Consider the following 22197-nt stretch of genomic DNA (forward strand, 5'->3'; position numbering starts at 1 on the left):
GATAAAAATGAACAATCAGGTAAAAATTGATAAGATTCTGAAGTGAAAGCTCCAAAATACTCGAACTGAAAATCAATCTCAAGAAGAATCTGTAAATTCAAAGGACATCGGAAACGAATAATCAATTTTTTGCTCTTTATCTCCCAAGTCTAATGTCTGGGTACGCCACTGGTAGTATGTAATCACCTCTCGAATGATTATTATAGTTATATTTTTGTTATATCCCTTATTTGAGTTATAATCTGCGGAAAATTCAAGTGGATGATATCTATCCTCGTTTACAAGAGTAGGTACTTTGGGATTTTATAACAATAGAGAGATAGACATATTCGAAGAAATTAAATCTATCTTGCGATTCATAAAGTTCAGTACATCATTTTATTGTTTTAAATCGAATAGATTCTGAAAGTCTACAATCAAGGTACTCTTATCGTTGTCTTCAGAAAGTGTGAGCATATTGAAGTCATCCAAAATTAATGTCATGATCATCCAATAGTTCTATCAAACATACTGAAATAATTATCATAAATCGCCAAGGGCGTAGATCTTTTTTTTTTCTTTTAATCGAAAAAAAAAGTTCGACGACACTGTTCCCTCATATTTATAATGTGAGAAAAAGAGGTTTTATAACGAAGTTTGAACCAAATTACTCGAAATAATTTTTTTTATTACGACTTCGATTGTTATTATCTCATACTGGGTGTTCCTGAATTGGAGTTACGAAGGAAAATGAGGGATTCTTTGGATAATTTTGGAAATAAAGTGGCCCATAAACATGAGCCCGCAAACGCTTTGTTTTCGAGATACAGGTTGTTTCTTGTAGTCCTACTTTTTTGTGATGCTCGAAAGGTTTATCGAATCTTCATTAAACTTCGCTATAGAGTTGGTAAATAAGTATCAAAACTTATTATTGATTTATTTATCACAGCTGGATTTTTATAATAATTCTGATTTTCCTGAGAATTACTATAGAGCTGTTTGAATTTTTTTTTCGAAATTGATTGCATATACGACAAAACTACAACAAACCAAAAAGTGTAGTATTAAACCAGAGTTTCCCTTTAAAACTACTAGTTTTATAATAATTATATATAAGTTATATAATCCTGGAGGAAAGAAGCGAGCACCCTTCCAGAAAAAGTTCGCCCTGTAGATTTGCATTTAAAATTAGTATATCACATGATGAAAACTTCAAATTGGAATATCTATGCCAATTCTAGTTTAATATCTTGTGAAGGGAAGGTGCTATGCGAAAAAACTTGAACTTCAACACCTGTATCTCAAAAACAAAGCGTTTGCGGAGTCTTATTATAGGACTTCTTTTCTTTGAATGATCCGAGAAATCTATCATTTTTATTCGTACCTCCAATTTAGGAACACCTGTAGATATAGTCAATTCAAAACTGATGTCTTCACAAACAAATTGCAATTTGAATGAAACATAATAAATTGTACAACACAGTCCAGACAATTTTTCGATGCGAATTACTCAGTTCAGTTCTTTGATAACTACATATTGAAATTTTGTGACGAGAAGATACAAAAGCCGAAAACAACAGGTACCTAAGTGTATACCGATGACGAATGCATAAATCACAGATAATAATAATAATAAAATAATAATAAGTTCATTCATTCGAAAACTACAAATGAACTTAAAAAATCTGTGGAGTTATTCAATGACAACTGTGTACAGATATTTAAAATCAAAATTAAATTCACTTAAAAACTAAACCAAAATGAACAATTTCACCATCTATTCCTCTTCAATTTCCATTCAAATAATCATTTTATAAAGAATCCTATTTCAGCCAGTGATTTCTGTATTCGCGTGATTCCTGTCTAGATTTGGCCAGTTAAATCTCAACTAGAATTGATCATTCTATGGAACATGTATCGATACTCTGTTATAACCATGTTTTCATTTCTTTTTTGAATCTGTTCACACTTCTCAGTTCCCTGATTTTCTGCCGTACAATTGGGTAAATTCTTAAAGCTATATAGGTACAACAACGTTGGCCAATCCTTTTTTCCGCTTTTTTTCTTTCATAATTATTTTGTTTTTCTCTAGTATTATGCTAGTGCTCTTTCAATCTGATGGGTATTTTGTTCTGGTAGACATTTAAAATAATTTTTTGGCCATAAATTTGTGTTATATCAAGTACCTTGGAAATTTCGTATATTTGAGAACTCGAAAATGTTATTCTTTTCCCATACTTCACTTTCAATATACATTTTTGTAGAATAAACAAGCTTCTCTTGTGAACATCCAAAATACCTCCCCATCCAATAATACCATACGTAAGTTGCATAGGCTTCACCAATCCCATTGAAAAGTTCGCACATATCTTGATAATCCTCTATCTTCGAGTTGTCTTCATTTTCGATATACATATTTTATACTTGTTCCTAATTGGATGTTCGTTATTTTGTTCACACAGTCCCATAAAGTAAAGTTTTGTTTTTTGTTTATTTCATTCAGTACCGATGTGGTCATCCACTCTTTTCTGAAGCGTTCTTTCTTTTTAATGTTTATTGTTGTGGTACTATCCTCTATATATCGTTTTAGAATCTCAATGAAGTTTTCAGTTATTTTATTATTGTCATCAGAATTATACACTTGTTTCCATGTTTCATTACTCAAATCATTCCTCAACTTATTGTAATTAATGTATTTTTTTGAATATTCTCTTTTAGCAGGTCTTTCATTAATTTTTAGGTTAGCGTACAATAGGGATAATAAGGATAATGATGCGTAATCAAGTTTTGCAGAATAATTCCATTCACAATGGTGTTTTCAGGTTCCATACCCTTTACAAAAAAATGATCCAGGCATGTTTGACTATCTGGACATGTGAATTTATTAATTAGTGAAGTGAACCCAAAAGAGGAAAGTATATTCTTGTATTCCTCTATATTGTAGTCATGTGACAATTAACTTATGTTCATATCACCTGTAATTATATATTTCATACTTCTTTTATTTCTCTCTAGATAATCCATCAATTCCTCATTAAACTCCGCGATGGAATAATGTGGTGACTTATACATTGCTGTTAGTTTGAGGTTCCTTTCTTGATAATGAATATCCAATTCCAGTGCCTTGATTTTTCCAATCCGAACAATAGAGTGTTGAATATCAATAGCCATAAAATTATAGGAGCAACGATTGCAGATTAGTTCACTGCTCGCCATCTTAACAACCTAGTAGTTCATAAATTCCGTTTTATTTTTGTAATTTATTTATATATTTATACAAAGGGGTTACATACAGATTAGGGCTGGGAATCATGAATGAATGATTTGAATATTCGAATAATCATTGAATAATTATTCGAATAATTGCATTTTGCATTATTCGAATAATCATGAATATTCACTGAATAGTTCAATAATCAATGACTACTTTTCTATTCATGAATAATCAGTGAATAGTCGAGTATTCACTGAATAGTTGAATAATCAATGACTACTTTTCTATTCATGAATAATCAGTGAATAGTCGAGTATTCACTGAATAGTTGAATAATCAATGACTACTTTTCTATTCATGAATAATCAGTGAATAGTTGAGTATTCACTGATTATTCAGTGAATAGTTTTCTATTCAGTGAGTAGTTGGATATTTATGAAGTTACGAATGAAAGTTTGAATGATCACCTGACTCACTATTCAGGAATGATTAAAACAAGGTTTTGTGATTCACAACGGACAAATCGTTTTATTAATATTAAAATTACTAGAAATTACATAATACTGAAATTGATAGATACAATTGGATTAAAATTATTCATTTAATAGTAGTAGAAAAAGGTATTCAGCCAAAGAAAAATTAATAAAATTTGGATTTCATCAATTAAAAAATATAAAAATGGAATATAAGATTCTAACATATTAATTTAGCAATAAAGAGTTCTAATAATAATAATATAAGATTTTACATTCGAAAATGTAACCTTGCCTTCCTATTCCGTATGCATTGCTATTTCTAGACATTGCTCTATTTCAGTGGTCAAATATTGTTTTATGTATTCTGAATTGCGAACCGACGAATCTTTATATTCTTTTAAATCTATGGTCTTAAAATGTACACACATCGACTGTAGTAACATCCTTCCCTAACAAAACTGAATCAGAAAACAAAGTTTTTCGGAAATTCCGTATAATTGATCACGAAGTGTATTCTTGAAGAATTCAATGTTCTCAGAATCCGCTCGATCATTCTTTTTGTACCTCTAGACCTGTAAAGGGTCTATGTAGATTGTATTGTCCCAGCGAAGGTTTTACTGCGTCTATTTAAGGATCTATTGTATTTTGTACGTTGTCATGTGATAAAAAAAATCTCTGTATTTACCAAACGACAATTTGATTATAAAAACGAGACCGTACTAATTTGAATGACAATTTATTTGTTTTTGGATTCCGAACACTGACGGGAGAACCAAAAATGGCGGTGTGTGACGTCACACTAATAGAGCGTATATGGCGAGAGGCAAAACACCAAAACGATTATACCACGTCGCAAAGGAGGTGCGTCAAGTTGGTGATCCACTCCCAGAATTTTGGTATCAAATTGTTTTGGGTATTTTGTGCCCATTTTGTGCCAATTTTTGCCGTATTGAAAAAATTTTGTGCCCATTCGGTTTTCGAGATATTTCGAGTTTTTCCCCTGAGTCACCAACTTGACGCTGTGACTCGTACATGGAAATTTTCAAATTTTTTTATTTGGGTATTTTGTGCCCATTTTGTGCCAATTTTTGCCGTATGAAAAAAATTTTGTGCCCATTCGGTTTTCGAGATATTTTGAGTTTTTCCCGTGAGTCACCAACTTGTCGCTGTGACTCATACATGGAAATTTTAAAATTTTTTTATTTAGGTATTTTGTGCCCATTTTGTGCCAAATTTTGCCGTATAAAAAAATTTTGTGCCCATTCGGTTTTCGAGATACTTCGAGTTTTTCCCGTGAGTCACCAACTTGACGCTGTGACTCATACATGGAAATTTTCAAATTTTTTTATTTGGGTATTTTGTACCCATTTTGTGCCAATTTTTGCCGTATAAAAAAAATTTTGTGCCCATTCAGTTTTCGAGATATTTCGAGTTTTCCCTGTCAGTCACTTACTTGTCGGACGGAAATTTTCTTATTTAGATACATTGTGCTCATTTTGTGGCGTATGGTATGGATTTTGTTCCCCTACAGTTTTCGAAATATTTGTACTTATTCCAGTGCGATGGATAAATGCAGCACACTTCATCGACGAGCATTGTATTATAAAATTATGCTTCAGATAAATCTGCATTTGCTTAACCTCATATGCAAATGCGTATAAATTTGTGTCTCAAATGATATATTTTTGCTTTGCAGTGCATATTTACTAATTTTCGGTTTTATTTGCATATTTCCAGGATAAAATTTGTTTTCAAACCAATAGAAACAAGCCAAATAGAACCGTACGTCGAGAATATATTTGACAAATCCCAACCAACTTTTATGAGCTATTGACTACTAAACCCCTAAGGACGGGAGTGTTTGGAGAAAATATTTATCCCGATTGCTAATATTACTGACATCTGGTAAGTATTACAAGGGAACACATAATCGATGTCAACTTGGTCAACTTCAAAAACAAAATAGTCGAACAATGGCAGAGCAGATGGAACGAAACTGAAAGTAAATTAAGAGAATTCAAACAATGTTCAATATTCTTTAAGACAAAATAAAGACGGTAAAATAAGTCTGACAAACACATGTGCTTTCGATTAATTGATTCAAGGCCTTGCAACAAATGTTTGTGTCAACCAAGATGAATCGAACAAGGGCAGATTTTACAAGTGATTTGTAACAGAAAATGTCATAAAACACATGGTCGAAATGTTGGCGGTAATTCTTCAATTTAACATTTCTTGATTTCACGGAATTTATCACTTTTTTTCATAAAACCAATTATATCATATTCATTTCAGCATCCTCCTCAAATTTGATCATATATTCCGAAAGAGCATTAAATTTGCCTTAATATGAAAAGTCATGAGTGGCAAAAGAGTTTTACTGACGAGTGTGGTGAGGTAGTGAATATAAATATTCTGAAGAGAGCGAAATAAGTCGTATCTCTCCAATCGTTTTATGAATGAACAACTATTAATGAGAATATGTTCTCTTTGCAGTAAAAACTTCTTCATTTAGTAGGTTTTCGAACGGCATATCAAAGTTTTGTGCTAGCTATTTTCCTTCTGCTGTAATATCATGGCTAACGCGATGACAATGAAAAAGACAAAAATACTCAAACTTTCCTTTGACCTAATTCAGAGCTTCTTTCGATTGGATAGTGAGATAATTCTCATGGAAATTATTAATTTCTACCAAACTTAATATTTCATACAATATAAACAGGTATTTCAAAAGATAACCAAATTTGATAATTAAATACAAAAAAATATGAACGAAACCGATGAAAACATTAAAATAATTGTTCAAAATGTCCTCTCTTTTGTTCAATACATTTTTCACATCTTTTTCTTGTTGAACCCTCCACTCTTCGAAGTTCACTACGTTTTTGATGCATTCGTTCACACAACTGAACGCGAATTTGTACACTTTCTCTTTAAAGTGTTCCACACATAAAAATCTAAAGGGCCAGATCGGGGCTCTTGGGTGGCCATCTCACTGGACCGTATCTTCCGATCCAACTCATTCCAAAATATTGGTTCATTAATTCCGCTACATTCCGACATGGCCGGGCAGCCATCCATCTGAAACCAAACATTTTGTCTGGTAGGCATTTGGTCTAATATGCCTGGTAGGTTCTCTATGAAAATATTTTTGAATTCTTCAGAATTAAGACGATCTGGAAGAATGACTGGACCAAACAGTCCGCCCATCATCAGTCCCAAACATACTTTTAACCTTAATTCATATTGGAAATGGGTAACAACAGTCGCATGTGGGTTTTCCCTTTTCCATAAATGGCTATTTCGAGTAGCAGGTGGCGGTTGAACTTATTTGATTTAATCATTTTATTCGGTAAAAATAACTAGAAATTAATTCATTTTTTTATGAAACATTGAGTACAATAGAAATAAGTATTTCCATGTGAATTATTTCAATATCCAATCATAAGGACCTCCGAAATAGAGCAAAGGAAATTTTGAGTATTTTCGACTTTGTCATTGTCATCACGTCAGCCATGATATTACAGTGTAAGGAATCTATCGATTCCCTCGAAAATATTCTGTCCGAGAACGAAAATCTTAAAAACAGAAGAATTCGGTGTAAAAGCTTGGAATAATTAAAGCCACACCCCTTAGGGATCCGTAGAAAGGCGTTGTGAATGGCGAATAGAAAACTGCCTGAATGCCCATAAAACTCGGCATTTCAGGGAGAATAATTGACAGAATTAGGGTAGACGTTGTAGAGTGAAGGTTGCGCAGCGAGGTGCGCAAAGAGTGAGTGAGTGAACACGTGGTGAAACACGTGGTAGCAAAAAGTGAGAGAGTGAACACGTGGTGAAACACGTGGTAATTGAGTCGTTAAGTGAATGTTGTGTTCCGTTACGGCTCAAGAAGTTTTTGAGTACTTTTCAGTACTAGTTATCAGTGAAAAAAAAAAAAATATATATAAATAAATAAAAAATGGAGAATAAGGTGACCAGACCAATCACAAATGAGGATATTCTGGGTTTTATGGCTGAAATACGGGAGTTGAGAGAGACAGTAGCTGCCCTCAGCCGTAGAAATACGCAACTTGAAACATTGCTCACGCAATGTTCAAGCATAGGCCACGCCCCCTCAGGAACAACTTCGACAAATGAGGAGGCGACAACCGAGATGGAAGTCGACCATCAGATCCAGGGGAACAACAAAGCAGATGAAAAAGTCTTAAACGACGAGGATGACGAGGAATTCCAACTCGTCAGTAGAAAAAAGAAAAGGAGGACTGAGGCGCCGGTATCACCCAAACCGGCTGCTGCGGATGAGAAAAAGACGAGAGTTCCGCCTATTATCCTGCGGACCAAGGAAAATTGGTAGCAGATAATACGGTTCCTGAAAGAGTGCGGAATAAATATTCTGAGGAGTCAGAATATTAAAGATGGGGTCAGAATACAACCCGCTGGAGCCGACGATTATCGGAGAATCACCAAAATCTTCGACCAGAAAGATCTCCCGTATCACTCTTTCTCCCTTCCTGAGGAGAAAGTTCTAAAAGTGGTATTGAGGGGAATACCTGAAACGGTTGAGATGACAACCGTCGAAGAGGACTTGAAGAAACAAGGCTTCCACCCAACGGGAGCCTTTAGGATGAAAAGCGGCAAAGAAAGAAAGCCAACCCCCCTGGTTCTAGTCCATTTGCCGCGAGACGAAAGTCGTATTTACGACATAAAAACTGCCGCTGATGTCTGCGTTAAGGTGGAAACATTACGCAGAAAACCCGGTCTGGGCCAATGCCATAGGTGCCAGAAATTCGGGCATGCGGCAAATAGATGCAACGCACCAAGGAAATGCGTTGCCTGCGCAGAGGACCACAATGGGGTGACGAAGTGCCCCAAGGACAAAAAGAGCCCGGCGAAATGCGCTCTATGTAATGACCCTCATCCGGCCAATTACAAGGGATGCCCCCTCAATCCCTCAAAGGGAAATCCGACGGTTTCCTTTTCAAAGCCGGCCGTCTCACAGAAAGATCAGGCCAAACCCATTTCGGCACCAAAAAAGACGAATCCTGCCAAAGTAGAGCAGAAACCCGAGAAGAAGACCCCGAAGGAAAAGAATCCAGCGTTCAAAACGAAGAAGACGGCGAAAAAATCGCCTAAGAAAATTTCTCCGAAAAAGGCAGAAATTGAAAAACTCATGGCCACATTCCAGGTCATGATGAACCAGATGATCAAACTTCTGGAATAGCACTGGAGTACAGAAGGAAGCCAAAATCTCTGGAGATAGCGGTCTGGAATGCAGACGGCATCACCAATAAAAAGGACGAGTTCGAAGACTTCTTGAACAGGCATGAAGTGGATGTAGCACTGGTGTGTGAAACCCACCTCAAACCATGCCTCTCTCTGAAAATCCGCAACTACCAGACCTATCGTAGGGACCGGAATGACGAGAGAAAAGGTGGAACAGCCATCTTGATCAAGAAGTCTATTGCTCATTCGGAAATAGATCTACCCGATCTTCAGCATCTGGAAGCCAACGCAATAACCGTGTACACCAACTCCGGTGACATAAGATTGATTGCCGCTTATAATAGACCGGGCCGAAAACTACTCAATGAGGACTTGAGGCGTGTTTTCGATCCCAGAACTCCGACACTGATGGCAGGCGATCTGAACGCCAAGCATCCAGCATGGCATAGCAGAATCACAAATGCTAGTGGAAGAACACTGAACGATTTTGCGGACAATAACCAAGAAATCGTTATAGATGCACCGAATGAGCCAACTCATTACGGACCGATAGGTCGCCCGGATGTATTGGACATCGCGATGTTCAAGAACATCCCATTAGTTCATCGGATCACAGCCATATCTGAGCTGAGTTCCGATCATAATCCTTTTTTGGTTCATCTTGGAGATGAATTCGACGTGGATCCGCCAAAAACCAAGTCATGGACAGACTGGCAGGTTTTCAAGGAACAAATGACGACGAATATGGGTCCACTTAGACTCATATATGACTCCAAGGAACTGGACTCAGCCGTCGAGTCCCTCACGAAAATCATCAAAACGTCATTGGACGGTTCAACACAAATTTCTTCTTTGCCTAGTCAGAAGAACTCGATCCCAGAAGACATCAAGGAGCTTATCAGGGAGAAGCATAGAGCGAGGCGTAGAGCTCAGAACACACTCAGCCCTGAGGACCGTCGAGTGTTCAATCAGCTCAACGCTAGAGTCAAGGAGGCTCTCAGAAAGGTCCGGAATGATCGTTGGGAAGAGAAATTAATCTCTCTTTCCACAGAAGACAACAGTGTTTGGCGGATGGCCAAAGCACTGCGCTCAGATAGAAAACCAACCCCACCGATTCACGGTTTACAAGGAATGGTATATAGTCCAGAAGAAAAGGCTGAAGCTTTCGCGGATAACCTCGAAAGCCAATGCAGTTGTACCTACAACTATGCGGATTTGGACCACATCGAGGACGTCAACCGCAAAGTGAGAAGAGACCTGAAAAAGGAATCAACGGAAGCTATTGGTTTCGCAACCGTTCAGGAAATCCAGAACACTATTATGTCGAGTAAAGTGAAAACGGCACCAGGACCAGACGGCATCACTAACTTGACGTTGCGAAACCTCCCTAGAAAAGCCTTAGTAGCATTGACGAATATAGTCAATGCTACGCTACGACTAAGGTACTTTCCGAAGGAATGGAAGAAAGCCAACGTGGTTTCAATCCACAAGGCCGGCAAAGATGCTAAATTCCCGCAGAACTACCGTCCTATCAGTCTTCTCTCGTGCATAGGGAAGATTACGGAAGCGGTCATTCTGAAAAGACTGAAGACAATAACAGAAGGAAAGAAGATTATACAGTTGGAACAGTTCGGTTTTCAAAGCCAACACTCCACTGTGCAACAGGTGCTCCGAGTAGTGGAACAAATCACGGATGGATATAACCGCAAACAAGTCACAGGAGCTGTGTTCTTGGATGTGGCCAAAGCGTTTGATAAAGTATGGCACAAAGGATTGCTATACAAACTGCTCGCGGCCGGATTTCCACTCTCCATGGTCCAACTTCTAGCTTCTTACCTGCATTCTCGCAAGTTTAGAGCCAGAGTTGACGGAGTATTGTCTTCAGAGAGGTCTCTTTCAGCCGGAGTTCCGCAAGGATCTCTGCTGTCTCCAATATTATTCACAATATATGTATCCGACATGCCAAAAACGGTGAAAACCTCCATGGCACTGTACGCTGACGACACCGCCATTCTTGCCAGTTCATGGTGTCCCAAAATGGCAACGAAGTATCTACAGGAAGCCATCTATAGACTTCAATCCTGGTTTGCTCGATGGAGAATGGAAGTAAACCCTGAGAAGAGCGAAGCCGTTCTTTTCAGTCGAAAGAAAAAAGATCCCATAGGACATGTCGTAATGTTCGGTAGGAGGATCGAATGGAAAGACGAGGCCAAGTATCTGGGAGTGATACTTGACAAGAAGCTTACTTGGAAACAACACGTCACATCAGCTGTGACGAAGGGAAAGACAGCAGCGGCAGCGTTGCAACCGCTACTTTGCAAAAGCAGCAAAATGTCTCTTTCCAACAAGCTTCTTCTCTATAAGTCCACCATTCGGCCGGTCATGTCTTACGCATGCCCGGCTTGGGGATACGCCGCAAAGACGCATCTGCAGGGACTTCAAGTCGTGCAGAGTACGATCCTGAGACGGGCCGTAAATGCACCATGGTTTGTCAGCAACGTACGGATACATGAAGACCTGCATATACCATTCTTAGACGACCATTTAATAGATCTGAGCGTGAAGACCTTCAACAAAATGAAAAATCACGCAAACCCTCTTATAAGGAAGGCTTGCGACTATGATGAAAAAGCCCCTAGGAAACACAAAAGACCGAAGATGTCACTTCCCTAGGAAGTGTGTATTAGAGCCAAACCCTTACTGGCACAGAGATTGCGTAATAATTAATTACACAAACATTCTGAAGTGGCATATTGCCACCTGCTAGAGCAGACCAAATTAGCTCACCAGAGGTAAATCATATTGAGACTGAGCAGTAAAAGGCTAATAGCCTGACTGCAAAAGAGAACGAAGTTCCAAGTTCCAAGTTCCAAGAATAATTGAATAGCGTCCAGACCATTCTACAAGAAACTTCGACTTCCCCAGATGTTCCACACTTGCAGCGACAACCAGAAGATTGGAGAACATCACATCTGTTCCCGACCGGCGAAAAACTTCCTGCGACCGAGCCACAACGACCCAAGCGTCCAGCGACCCTAAGAATCGAGATAAATACTCATCTTCTTCAAATTGTTTTAGTGGGTTGAAATAAATCGAATACGTATTTTCTTATCCCGTTCTTTTATTTCCCTAAATTCCTTGGCAGTGAACTACTTGATAGTCACCGTATAAGGACCACAGCCCACAACAGCAAAAGGAAAGTAGCTAACACAAAACTGAATATTTCATTCGAAAGCATGCAAAATGGAGAAGTTGTTACTGTGAAGAAAACATATTCTCATTTTAAGGATATTGGGTGTGGTCGTCAAACTCTATAAGATCTATCTCATTTATTGTACCATCCTAGCTTTCGGTCATCATTGTGTGACCATCTTCAGGGAGCTGAAATATACATTCAGTGAGACAAAAACAACAAACATGACTTAAAACACTCACATCAATTCGAGATGTTGAGGAGTTAATAGTTGAAAATGCTTCAATGGTCTGATTATTAATCTGGAAACTACGATTTTTCATTCAGTATTATCTCTCAAAATTATTTAAAACATATTCCCATTCATAGTTTTTCTTTCATAAAACGATTGAAAAGATACGACTATTTTGCTCTCTTCAGAATATTTGGATTCACCACTTCACCATACTCGTCAGTGAAATTTTTTTGCCACTCATGACTGCTCATATAAAGGCAAATTTAATGCACTTTCGGAATATATGATCAAATTCGATGAGGACGCAGAAATGAATAAGATATAATTGGTTTTATGGAAAAAAGTGATGAATTCCGTGAAATCAAAAAATGTTAAATTGAAGAATAACCACCAACATTTCGACCATGTGTTATATGACATTTTTTGTTGCCAATCACTTGTATAATCTCTCCTTGAAGTAAGGCCATTTCAAAAATGTTCACCCTGTATATTGTTCAATTCATCTTGGTTGATTTCAGCGAGAAACTTGCTGTCACAAAAATTTGTTGCAATCAATGGATCGAAAGCACATGTGTTTGTCAGACTTATTTTTCCGTCTTTATTTTGTCTCAAAGATATTGAACATCGTTTGATTTACTTTTTTCTTAATTTACTTTCAGTTTCGTTCCATCTGCTCTGCCATTGTTCGATTATTTTGTTTTTGTAGTTGACCAAGTTAACATCGATTATGTGTTTCCTTGTAATACTTACCAGATGTTAGTAATATTAGCAATCGGGATAAATATTTTCTCCAAACACTCCCTTCCTTAGGGGTTTAGTAGTCAATAGCTCCTAAAAGTTGGTTGGGATTTGTCAAATATATTCTCAACGTACGGTTCTATTCGGCTTGTTTCTATTGGTTTGAAAACGAATTTTATCTTGAAAATATGCAAATAAAACCAAAAATTAGTAAATATGCACTGCAAGGCAAAAATATATCATTTGAGAAACAAATTTATACGCATTTGCATATGAGGTTAAGCAAATGCAGATTTATCTGAAGCATAATTTTATAATACAATGCTCTTCGATGAAGTGTGCTCCATATATCCATCGCACTGGAATAAGTACAAATATTTCGAAAACTGTAGGGGAACAAAATCCATACCATACGCCACAAAATGAGCACAATTTATCTAAATAAGAAAATTTCCGTCCGACAAGTAAGTGACTGACAGGGAAAACTCAAAATATCTCGAAAACTGAATGGGCACAAAATTTTTTTTATACGGCAAAAATTGGCACAAAATACCCAAATAAAAAAAATTGAAAATTTCCATGTATGAGTCACAGCGTCAAGTTGGTGACTCACGGGAAAAACTCGAAATATCTCGAAAACCGAATGGGCACAAAATTTTTTTTATACGGCAAAAATTGGCACAAAATGGGCACAAAATACCCAAATAAAAAAAATTTAAAATTTCCATGTATGAGTCACAGCGTCAAGTTGGTGACTCACGGGAAAAACTCGAAATATCTCGAAAACCGAATGGGCACAAAAATTTTTTTATACGGCAAAAATTGGCACAAAATGGGCACAAAATACCCAAAACAATTTGATACCAAAATTCTGGGAGTGGATCACCAACTTGACGCACCTTCGCAAAGGGTATATTCACTCATCAAAACGCTCGGATTTTATTGGTTCATTAAAACATGAGTTCAATCACTGAATATTGACTGAATATTCATTGAATAATCACTGAATAATCACTGAATAATCATTGAATAATCACTGAATAATCATTGAATAATCATTGAATAATCACTGAATAATCAACGAATAGTTGAATATTCATGACTACTCATGAATAATCAAGCATGAATATTTGTTTGAATGAATTATTCGAATAATCGAATAAATTTATGGATGAATATTCGAATACAAAAAGGCGAAAAAGTCCCAGCCCTAATACAGATCTAGTGATCCAAAATAGAACCCTCGATTTGAATTTAGTGGTTATGAATGAAAAAAACAGAAAATTAAATCTTGAATTAGTGACTAACACAATAGCAACAGAAACGTTGTACGTTATACGCATATACACAAAAATAAACGAAAGTACAACCAGCAGCTCATGAAAAAGGAAACAGATCAAAAACATTTTAAAAATATTTAAGCCTCTATGGCACTGCATTCAGCTCTCAAAAATTCTCCTGACTCCCCGATGAAAGGAGAGCAACCTCAAGTATTCTATATTGCTGCATTTTTCATTGAAAGTCCTGAGCATTCCACACAAAGGGGAATTCTGATCAGCATTTGTTATGCTAAAAGTATCTTGAGCAATTCAGAGTATTTCAGCAATCTGTTCAGGATGACCTAGAAAAGATTTCCGGACTTTGAGTTAGTCCATTCATTATCTTGAAGACCATAATCAAGTCCGCGATGGCTCTTCTACCCTGTAGTTTCATAATCCTTTGCTTTCGCATCAATGGAGCATAGTCGCTATTTTCAATGAGAGTTTGAGACCTATATGCAACAAACCTGAGAAATCTATTCTGGACTCTTTCTATCCTATCTATGTGAACCAGATAATGAGGATTCCAGACAACTGAAGCAAAGCAGAGTTTGCTATGAATATAAGCAAAATAAACATTAAGAAGAGGCCTCTCGCGAAAAACATGACAGGTTCTCCTTATGAGTACGATAAGTTTGTTACAGCTGTTCGGAGTTTTTTCGATATGCGGCTTGAATGTCAATTTTGAATCCAGTAAAACTCCCGAATACTTCACCTCAGAAAACCTTCTCTATTCGTGGTTTTCGATTTTGTAGGTGTATTCGATACAATTTTTGTTTTTTGTATACGAGATTCTTAAACATTTATTGAAATTCAGAAAAAACTGTTGGCTCTACAGAACATTGCAAGTCTATCAAGATCTTCCTGAATTTTAGCTCTACAGAACATTGCAAGTCTATCAAGATCTTCCTGAATTTTAAGGCAGTCGGCCAGGCTTTTCACCAAAAATAGTTTCGAAGATATGGGTGTAAATACGCATTCTTTTTTTTTGGTTGATAATGATACTACACAGGGCATTCACCGCGATGGCCTATCAGACGTTTATGGCAAACTAATCAAAATTTTGTGCTGAAAATTTGTAAATTAGGATTTGAAACAAAGGTCTTTCTCCCTAAAACATATTCAGATCACCACAACTTCCGGCTATACCGGAAACAGGCTTTTAGTCTCTTATTTCAAACGGCATACCCAGTATAATATTGCATCATTAGATAGCTTATTTGATGACAATTTCAGTTATATGCATCATCAGGATGTTTATGAGATGATCATGAACTTGCACACATCAAATTCATCAAAACTCAAAATTTTCAGATTACAACCTATATTTTTTATTCTTTCACGTTTAAAAAGAAGGGGAGGTTACTCAAACAACTCTATACCTAAAATGATCTTCAACTAAGAAAAACTGCAAGTTTTGACTTAAGTAGCCTGTGATTTCCGGAAAATATAAAAAAAAACAAAAAGTCGATATTTCTATAACTAAATTTGACATTTTTTGAATTGTTATTTACTTATTAACCATTGAGTTTGTACTCAAGTTATAACATGTTGCTGAATTTGTCATCAAATAAGCTACCTAATCAGGCAATAATATACTGGGTGTGTCATTTGAAATAAGAATGTAGTAGTCTGTTTTCGATATGCAAATTCTCAGCATAAAATTATGGTTAGTTTTCCATGAAGGTCTATTAGGGCATCAAGGTGAATCACTCGGTATATTGAATGTTAAAAAATAGAATCTGGAATAAAAGGTTTTCTTATATAAATATTTTATTGAATAGCAAATCATTATTGCACACATACATGATTGTTGATTAGTAAATATTCCAGGAAATATTCCTTCATCTATATAATAGTTTTCCTCAATTCATTTTTGTTGATATAGAAATAACTTATTTCATCAAGATGTAAAACTGGTATCCATTCCTAACTAGTGAACATTCATTACTCGGATTATTACCGAAACTATGCATCGACTTCTTTTTCTACTCAGCTTAATGGATACCTTTTCGCAATTCGAGACTGGTTCTTAAAAACAGTGTTATTTCTTCAAGAAAATATTCAACTTATATTATTTGAATGAATTAAGTGCTTCTGAATTTTGTTCTTGTGTATTTTGGTATTCTACTTATTATGTCTATATTATACTATGAGAGGAATTCAGTCAAGGATACAACATTGTATAAATGAAAAATTAAGTAATTTCAAAGCAGGACGATAGAAGTTCAAAAATTACTATTTGTATTCATGTAGGATATTCGTTCTCAATATTTTTTATCTGCAATCTGCTGATATACTGTGCCACAAAAGGCCGGGTATCGACTGTTGAAGTTGAGAAGACTATCAGTATGGGTTGATATAGTTTTTTTTATCCCACTTATTAAGTCGAAATTGAAAAAGAATTTTGATATGCATTCCAGAGTTACTTTCATTTATTAAGAAGCACTAATCGAAAATGCGCTATTCATTATCTGACTATTCTAATAGTTCCGGAGATTCTAGTGTAGCCTTCCCAAAGTCACTTGACCATCACGAAAATATACTAGATATACAAGGTTTGTCCACAGTCCAATTCAATTATTAAATTAACTTCACGGCATTCAGACAATTTTTCAATTCCGTAAAAAGTACCTCCCCGAGCGGGGCTCGAACCCGCAACCTCCAAAATACTAGTCCGACACTCTCGCCGTTGAGCTATCGAGGAAGTTGAAGATTCTCTGCAATGAAGAACCACTGATCCCAGAATTGAGTGTTAATATACCTTATGAACTATATACATATATAATTCGCAAGGGTTGAGGAATGTTGAAATTGATGGAAAGAACATAATAATAACAACGTCAGTGATCATTACGATTCACTTAACCTTTCCTCTTGCATCGTCGACATATCGCGACTTCAGCTCGATTCAGGTATCTGAATCTTCCGACCAAACGATCTACTGATATATTTTTCCAGAATTGAAAAATTGTCTGAATGGCGTGAAGTTAATTTAGTATGTTATTAATATACAGACGTTAAACCATTATTTATCTATTCATTCTGGGCTAAGTAGGTCGGTTGGTCGGAAGATTCAGATACCTGAATTGAGCTGAAGTCGCGATATGTCGACGATGCGAGAGGAAAGGTTAAGTGAATCGTAATGATCACTGACGTTGTTATTATTATGTTCTTTCCATCAATTTTAACTTTCCTCAACCCTTGCGAATTATATATGTATATAGTTCATAAGGCATATTAACACTCAATTCTGGGATCAGTGGTTCTTCATTACAGAGAATCTTCAACTTCCTCGATAGCTCAACGGCGAAAGTGTCGGACTAGTATTTTGGGGGTTGCGGGTTCGAGCCCCGCTCGGGGAGGTACTTTTTACAGAATTGAAAAATTGTCTGAATGTCATAAAGTTGATTTAATATGTTGTCAATATACAGACGTTAAACCTTTTTTTGTCCAATTCAATGATTTTTAATTCTTTTCAATATTTTACAAGACGTGCGGCTAAACACCAACAAAACACTTGTTTTCATGCGTTGGTCAAGCGACTTTGCTAAACTACACTAGGCAACGGATTAGAAATATCAGGTACATAACTAATCGAAATCATTCACTATCAAATTGTATACTTTCATTACCTTCAATTTCTAAAATTTATAAAAATATTTCTGAGCTAAAAATATCTATATATTGAATGACAGTCCCCGTAAGTTTACTTATCAGTGTTTCTATTCACTCAGCAGATTACAATAAATATTTGTACAAATTCATTTCAGGAAATCAACTGTATTGTTTCCTCAGATATTTAAACTTACACCTCAGTTGTTTGTATTCAAATTTCGGTCCGGAATAACCTTAAATATTTGCATTCGAAACTATTCATTCTGATATATGTTACAGTAACTTAGGCATGAGTTTATTTTCTGGTGTTGACTCTAAAATATTTATACCCTTCTGATATCATATTCGAAGAAGAGTGATGAGAAGTTTCCTTTGAAAATTTTTGTCGCAGATTAGAAAGGTAAGCTGAGGAAATACAATAGATGAATGAAATGTAAGTAATTTACAAATGAGTGATTATGTTTTGTGGGAGATTTTGGTAACTTTGAAGTGTGGATTCAGTTGCAATATTTTTCTAGGGTTCTGTTTTGAATGAAATATAATGTGGTTTTTTAATGTATTGTAAATGAAAAATGTACCTTGTAAATGTATAATAATAAAAAATACATTATATGAACCATAAAATGGATAAATTCACAAATAATCAGGGAAAAATTACTACCACCAATTATATTTTTAACGTTTGACTCATAAAGAATATATATATTCTTGTAAAAATATTATCTTTCAAATAAAACCCTAGATTTCTTCTTCTGATGTGAGTGTTTATAAATGATAACTCTTGAAGTCAACAGGACTGACATTTTCATCAAATATTCATAGATCTCTGATTTTATAATTCCAATTTTATGAGATCTTCTCCTCATGAGAGTGTATTCAACATCAACAAAAATATGGGCATGAATTTCAACTTTTCTCCAATGAAATGCAACTGAACCCATGTCAATTTTCATCCAGAACTGACAAGAAATGACGATTCAATTCCAAAAAGACAATAGTAGTCAGAGATTCTGACTGGATGACAAAGCAGGGTCCGACTCTGATTTTCTAGAAAAACATAAACACCCTGAACCAGACTTTATAGAACCCTTTAGTTCTTTGTCTCTTTCAACAATACACTTTTGATAATAATCATAGTCTTTAAGATACCAAACGGGAGGCCAACGGTGTTCCACCAAGTAGGCTTGGTTGTCCGGGTGCAGCAGTCGTAGATTACGTGGCGACATCCTGCACAGCTTGTTGTAGTTGATACATAAATGATTCATGCACCAGTCTGCCAATTGATGACCATTGTGCAACTATAACAAGAATTTATATAATGTAACGAGAGTCAACTCGACCCAAAAAAGTCAGGTATGTGAAGTAATTGATAGATTGAATAGTAATAATAATAATGGTAACAGATAGTAATAGAATAATAGATGGTTGGTTATTCTTGAAATACATACACTCATTTCAATAGATTTCAATAGTAAGGAACGCGAAAGAAACAGCATAACTATACAATATCTAATAGTACCTACAAGAGGACAAAAGTCTTTCCAGACTTAATAATGATAATGAACATATCGATTCATCCTAAACAAATCAATAATTTGAGGGTATTTACATTCACAAATGTAGGAACTGATATGGGTATGGTTCATCCAAAGTCACTTGAACTAGTCCATGAAAACGCTTGGCCAGATGTCCTTTTGAAGTGGATACCGCGACTCGCTTAATACCGGGGTTTATTTGAAAGTACTGTTAGGCAATAAATTCACCGGCCCCAAAGAAATTACTGGAAACTTGGACAACCCTTGTATAATCGAAATATTCTGGCTTCTTCCAAGTGACTATACTGATATACTATACAAAGTATATAGTGATATACTATACAAACCACATTGTAGAATATCCAAGATCGAACCTAATTGAAAAATATATTCTGGGGTAATTCGAACAACACAGCGTTAACAAATGATATTGGCGAAAAATGACGGATACCTAAGTTTATAATTGTGGAAGATTATTTTTGAGGCGAGTTGTCGGGCAAGATGAGAGAAATTTGGACAACTGTTTATAGTTTTTTCTATTTCTTAATATTTTCCATACTTTTCTTTGAGCGCCATATGTTCTGCTCACATATAGTTGATGAATTTTTCCCAGCAGCTTTTTTTGTTGTTTCTAACTTCCGCGTTCACTTTATGCACTTATCTAGTAAACGCGAAAATAAGAAACACCAAGAAAAGCTGCTGGGAAAAATTCATCAACAATATGTAAGCAGGACGTAAGGCGCTCAAAGAAAAGTATGGAAAATTCTAAGATGAAAACCAGAAAAGCAGCAGGGGTAGATAACATATCTAGTGAACTTGTATACTATGGAGGCCTAACAGAATTGCTGATTCATGTGTATAATAAGTTACTGGTGACAGAAATTATACAACAAGACTGGCACAAAAGCATTACTATTTCCATATTCAAAAAATGCCCTGAAAACTACAAGGCGTAACGCTCTTGTGCTTCTCCATGATACTCCTCCAACATGATTTATCGATTTGAGTAAATCTTTCGTTAAGGTACAATTATTGGATATTTGAAGAAAAAAGGACTCTCAAAGCAATTTTGCCAACATTATTCACAGGTCTAATTCGGGAAATAAAGGGTTTTTTTTCGAGATCTATAACTTTAAGTTGTCATTACTGTTCAAGATGGCGACCGATTTAACAGCTGTCAAGTGATTTATTCTCAGTTTGGTTTGGCAATTCATCATGAATAGACTGAACAACGCTTGAAAATAGTGCAATTTTATTTCGCAAATAATGGTTCCGTACGTATCGCGCACTACATCCATTAGCGATGTAAAGTGCGGTGTAACTTACTTTGGGCCTAAGCTCTTCAACAGCCTGCCACCCACTGTGAGGGCGATGCCTACTAAACAATTCAAGCTTTGTTTGAAAAAATACTTGTTGAATGAATGTTTCTTCTCATTGAATGAATATTATTTGAATGATTTTCAGGATTTTTCATGAGTTTATATGTATAAATATATTTTCTTTTTGTATTTGACGTATGTAAACTTTGTGAAATGTAATAGCATGAATAAATATATATATTGTTAGAATATTATTTCATCCGAACAAATTACCAGAGAGACAACCAACCCTACACTTGAAGTTTTACTTCATGTCGTACGGTGGCGCTGCGAGTCTGCGCGTGGCGAGGCCATCGAGGGCCATCGAGAGAGAAAACAAGAATAGACCTTCGATGATCGAGAGCGAACGACAGGGACATAACCTTAGTGTTTTAAGTCCTTCCGTCACCCCTTCGGTTCTGCCTTGTGAACTGTACTTGTTAGAGATAGAGTTAGACTTACTAGAGTGTCTTGAGAATAAACGATTAATATCATCATCTGTGTATTAGTGAATACTCTGTATTTTATATAACCCAAATATTCCAATAGGTTATGGAACCAGCACCCTTTAAACTGCGCACTTATTCTGAAAATATGTTGTATACACAACGAGAAAAATATCATTTGAGGTAAGTTGAATTTCAACTTAATTATGAGGCTAGAGATATTTTAGTTAGTTCAGTGAATGGAAATGATTCATTCATTGCTGAAATAGAGAATTCCTGTTATACAGTATATACAGAGAGGGCCATTGAAAACGAAACAGCGGCTCTGTAAGTCGGCAGAACCGAGTTATATAAAAACGCTCGGACACGTCAACAACATTTTCGAGGGGGACATCGTTCGCGATGAAATTCACCCGAAATACATTCCATCCCTCGGAGCTGTGACCGCCACCCCTAAATTTTTAAATGGCACCATATGGCAAGTGATACCTCATTTGAAAGGTAGTTTCCTTCTCAATATCAAACAACAAAAATAAATTAATTCTATCGATTCGTTTTCGAGATATAGGAACTTGAAGTTGGGAAATAACTTTTTAATCACTCAATCGTTACCATGAAGAGCACTTGAAATTTCAACAAGTTTTTAGATAGAATGTTTCCTGGAAATTGGATTGGAAGAAGAGGCGCTATAGGGTGGCCAGCCAGATCTCCAGATTTAACCCCACTCGACTTTTTCCTGTGGGGTCACTTGAAAAACAAAATCTATGCAACTGAACCAGAATCTCTGGAAGATTTACGACGTAGAATTATTGAAGAATGCCGTCGAATAACGCCGGAAATGCTACGAAATGTGAGGTCTCA

At 36.0% G+C, this 22197-nt stretch overlaps 1 protein-coding gene and 1 long non-coding RNA gene across 3 annotated transcripts in view; one reads left to right on the forward strand and one right to left on the reverse strand.

The window, feature by feature from the left end:
* Window positions 1-16139: 16139 nt before the first annotated feature.
* LOC123681108 (rho-related BTB domain-containing protein 1) overlaps window positions 16140-22197 on the reverse strand; it is a 128781-nt gene continuing 122723 nt past the window's right edge. For both annotated transcript variants that reach the window (XM_045619316.1, XM_045619315.1), the window contains one exon: window positions 16140-19295. In XM_045619316.1, the coding sequence (XP_045475272.1) occupies window positions 18999-19295 (297 nt within the window). In that variant the 3' untranslated portion in view covers window positions 16140-18998. The remainder of the gene's footprint in view (window positions 19296-22197) is intronic.
* Window positions 18270-21535, forward strand: LOC123681111. Its single transcript, XR_006747625.1, has 3 exons — window positions 18270-18397; window positions 19135-20555; window positions 20586-21535. It is a non-coding gene; the product is annotated as an uncharacterized LOC123681111 (long non-coding RNA).

Source organism: Harmonia axyridis, chromosome 5, assembly GCF_914767665.1.
Source record: "Harmonia axyridis chromosome 5, icHarAxyr1.1, whole genome shotgun sequence".
NCBI lineage: Eukaryota > Metazoa > Arthropoda > Insecta > Coleoptera > Coccinellidae > Harmonia > Harmonia axyridis.